Source organism: Branchiostoma floridae, chromosome 11, assembly GCF_000003815.2.
Source record: "Branchiostoma floridae strain S238N-H82 chromosome 11, Bfl_VNyyK, whole genome shotgun sequence".
Taxonomy (NCBI): Eukaryota; Metazoa; Chordata; class Leptocardii; order Amphioxiformes; family Branchiostomatidae; genus Branchiostoma; species Branchiostoma floridae.
Genome location: NC_049989.1, coordinates 22,460,198 through 22,464,222, shown reverse-complemented (window position 1 = coordinate 22,464,222; position 4,025 = coordinate 22,460,198). Strand labels below are relative to the sequence as shown.

At 43.6% G+C, this 4,025-nt stretch overlaps 1 protein-coding gene across 1 annotated transcript in view; it reads left to right on the top strand.

Moving 5' to 3' along the window:
* The window catches only part of LOC118425406 (probable E3 ubiquitin-protein ligase HECTD4), an 11,652-nt gene that overhangs the window by 6,904 nt on the left and 723 nt on the right, over positions 1-4,025 (top strand). The window contains exons 12-16 of the mRNA XM_035834215.1: positions 597-694; positions 1,587-1,761; positions 2,187-2,294; positions 3,126-3,289; positions 3,729-4,017. Coding sequence (XP_035690108.1) covers positions 597-694; positions 1,587-1,761; positions 2,187-2,294; positions 3,126-3,289; positions 3,729-3,911 — 728 coding nt within the window. The 3' untranslated portion in view covers positions 3,912-4,017. The remainder of the gene's footprint in view (positions 1-596; positions 695-1,586; positions 1,762-2,186; positions 2,295-3,125; positions 3,290-3,728; positions 4,018-4,025) is intronic.

Sequence of the window (4,025 nt, the reverse complement as noted above, 5' to 3'; positions counted from 1 at the left end):
CTATACATACCTGTAGTGTAGGTTTAACACGTTATGTTTGTCTACAGGAGTACAACAGCAGCACAGCAGTACATTGCAGAGTAGAGTTATGGTACAGTTACAGTAGATTATACTACACATACCTGTAGTGTAGGTTTAACACGTTATGTTTGTCCTACAGAGTACAAGAGCAGCACAGCAGTACAGTACAGAGTAGAGTAACTGTTATGGTACAGTTACAGTAGATTATACTATACATACCTGTAGTGTAGGTTTGACACGTTATGTTTGTCCCCCAGAGTACAACAGCAGCACTGCAGTACAGTACAGATTAGAGTTATGGTACTGTTACAGTTACTACTCATACCTGTAGTGTAGGTTTAACATACAACAGCAGCACAGTACAAAGTAGAGTTATAGTACAGTTAATATAGGTAATACTACACATATACTGTAGTGTAGGTTTGACACCTTATGTTTGTCCTACAGAGTACAACAGCAGCACAGCAGTACAGTACAGAGTAGAGTTATGGTACAGTTACAGTAGGTTACTATACACCGACCTGTTACTACACATACCTGTAGTGTAGGTTTAACACGTCATGTTTGTCTAACAGAGTACAACAGCAGCACGGCAGTACAGTACAGACTACAGCTGAGCTATGACAACTTCCTGACTTCAGGGCCCGACATGAGAGCGCCACTGCTTGTACAGGTGAGCCTCTTGGAGCTGGTCATACTGGTTTTCACCACCTACGAACACAAATGTATTTTCATCAGTTCAGTAATGTGAGATGAGAGAACCACTTCTCGTACAGGTGACGAGTACACAGCTGGTCAAGGGTTTTCACCATCCCTGCATGAATACATTTAGTTTCATCAGGTTGGTAATGCTAGATGAGAGGACCACTGTGTGCTGTTTGTTTGGCCAGCTTGGTGATGTTTACAGCAGGAAGATGAGAGTGATGATGATGATGGACCACTGCGTGTTGTTTTTGGTAACCATGGTGATGTTTACAGCAGGAGGATGAGAGTGATGTTGAGGATGGACCACTGCGTGTTGTTTTTTTGGTAACCATGGTGATGTTTACAGTAGGAAGATGAGAGTGATGATGATGATGGACCACTGCGTGTTGTTTTTTTGGTAACCATGGTGATGTTTACAGCAGGAGGATGAGAGTGATGTTGAGGATGGACCACTGCGTGTTGTTTTTTTGGTAACCATGGTGATGTTTACAGTAGGAAGATGAGAGTGATGATGATGATGGACCACTGTGTGCTGTTTGTTTGTTTGGTAACCATGGTGATGTTTACAGCACGAGGATGAGAGTGATGATGATGATGGACCACTGCGTGTTGTTTGTTTGGTAACCATGGTGATGTTTACAGCAGGAGGATGAGAGTGATGTTGAGGATGGACCACTGCGTGTTGTTTTTTTGGTAACCATGGTGATGTTTACAGTAGGAAGATGAGAGTGATGATGATGATGGACCACTGCGTGTTGTTTTTTTGGTAACTATGGTGATGTTTACAGCAGGAGGATGAGAGTGATGATGATGATGGTGTGTGCTGTTTGTTTGTTTGGTAACCATGGTGATGTTTACAGCAGGAGGATGAGAGTGATGATGATGATGGGGAGGAGGACCTACAGCAGGAGGACCACTACGCGCTCCTGGTGAAGGCGTGGGAACAGAAGGTCTTCCCCACGATTCGCCGCCGCTTCCGGAACGAAGCAGAACGCAAGTCTGGCCTGGAGCAGATCAAGGGAGCCCTGCAGCTGGGTACTTCTCTATTAATGTCTTATTGTTAATAGTGACTAGCAAATCTACTGGCCTATAATTACAGTATGTCCTGTGCAGGAAACTCCATGTTCTCTGCCTAAGATTATAACAAAGTTAACAGAGTTATACAAAGTTTAACTATTGAATTATTGAATGAAATCTGTTTTCTTAAAGTTTGCTTAACACCAGTAGGAGACAGAGTTTAATTCTGAGTGCTTTCTGTAACTACTGTGTGTGTATAGTATGTTGTAGGGATGGTGTACTTCTGAGTGCTTTCTGTAACTTCTGTGTGTTTGTTTTGTATGTTGTAGGAATGGTGTAATTCTGAGTATTTTCTGTAACTTCTGTGTGTGTGTATTGTATGTTGTAGGGATGGTGTACTTCTGAGTGCTTTCTGTAACTTCTGTGTGTTTCGTATGTTGTAGGAATGGTGGACATCGCCAGACAGACAGTGGAGTTTCTGTACGAGGAAAACGGAGGGATGCCTCGAGACCTGCATCTGCCGACTATAGAGGACATACGGGCAGAAGCAAGTAAGTCACTTGTTTCGATGCTTTTTTCCCTATTACATACTGGGTTTTAAGAGTCACTGACTGTTTTTATCAGTTATAACAGCATCACCATCAGTGTCAGTAGTGTGTTAGCTCAACCCAAAGGAGTGGAATGCTATTGGCTTGGTCTGTCTGTGTGACACATTTCTGCAATTACCAGTTTACATAATCCAGTGTTGCCATACATCTTCAGGGCTGCTACTTTGGTATGACTGAATTTCATGTAGGATGTATTTATTTATTGTCATGGGTTGCAAGTAAATGAGTGAGTGAGTGAGTGAGTGAGTGAGTGAGTGTATCTATCTATAGATATTTATTTTGGAAACCTTAGTATTGGTAGTCTCTTGAGCCAAATTGGGCTGATTTCCAGGTTAACCCATAACTGATAAACAGAAAACAAATTAGCAGGTCATAAAAGAAATGTGCAGGTAGAGGGTGTTAAACCAGTGTAAGTAAGGAGTCGAGTCTGCTTGCTTGTTTTTTTTTTTTTTTTTTCTATTTTGCTCTTTTGCTCTTGGACAGACGAGGACAATGTGACACTGCACTCAAGTTTTGTAACTTATATCAACAGTGCAACATACACGGCACAGACAGAAGGTAAACATAGTCTTTTACCTCCCGACCGAAGTCAGGTACCCATTTTTACACCTGGGTGAAGTGAGGAAGTTCGTGTAAAGTGCCTTTCCCAAGGGCACAACGTCGGGGGGCACGGCGGGGATCGAACTCAGAACCTCTAGTTACGCCACGCCCGACGCCGATGCTTGCTTGTTGCGGCATTGTTCTAAGATACCATATCATTGCTCACCTCCCCAGTGAAGTTCACCATCGAGCGTGTGCGGAAGGGCATGACGGTTGTAATACGACACCCCCAGACGGGGGGCGTGCTGACCACGGGCAGCACCGTGCTGCCCAAGTTCGCCGTGCGAGGAATGCTGAAGACTTTTGGATCCACGGGCGTCGTGCTCGATGTGGATTCGGTGAGTAAAGATCAAGATTTTTCCCCATTTTTTAACAGCCACTTTTCAGAGAATCATGCTGAACTTGAAAATCAACATGAATGCTGATTTTAAGACTGCAAATGTGAGAGGGATAGTCAGACGCTGTAACTTTGTACACATTTTCAAAGGTAGATTATAAACAAGTTGTTAACACAGTTTCAAGATTAGAATCATTGTACAATACAAGTACAGGTTCAGTACTCTATCCCAAGTATGCAAATTAGATATGCACAATTATGTAAATGACTGTATGATGTCTATTGAGCTTGACCAGATGGAGACATAACTGAAATATGTAAGTGAGAGGGTTCTGGTCAGACACTGATGCAAGTAGACATGCCTTCCTTCCTTCGGATTCCCTGTTGATTAATTAGACATGCATATTTATGTGAACGACTTTTTGGTGTCTTTTCTGCAGCACAACGAGCTAGTCCAGGTGGAGACTTACCTGAGGAGTGAGGGGGTCCTGGTCAGGTACTGGTACCCCATCGACATGCTGGAGAGGCCCCCGCAGGGCACCAGGAAGGCTTCCATCACAGGCGTCGCCAACATGGACACCTCCAACATACAGATCCACAGGTCAGGCACTAAACCTTACTAACATGGACACCTCCAACACTACAGATCCACAGGTCAGGCACTAAACCTTACTAACATGGACACCTCCAACATACAGATCCACAGGTCAGGCACTAAACCTTACTAACATGGACAC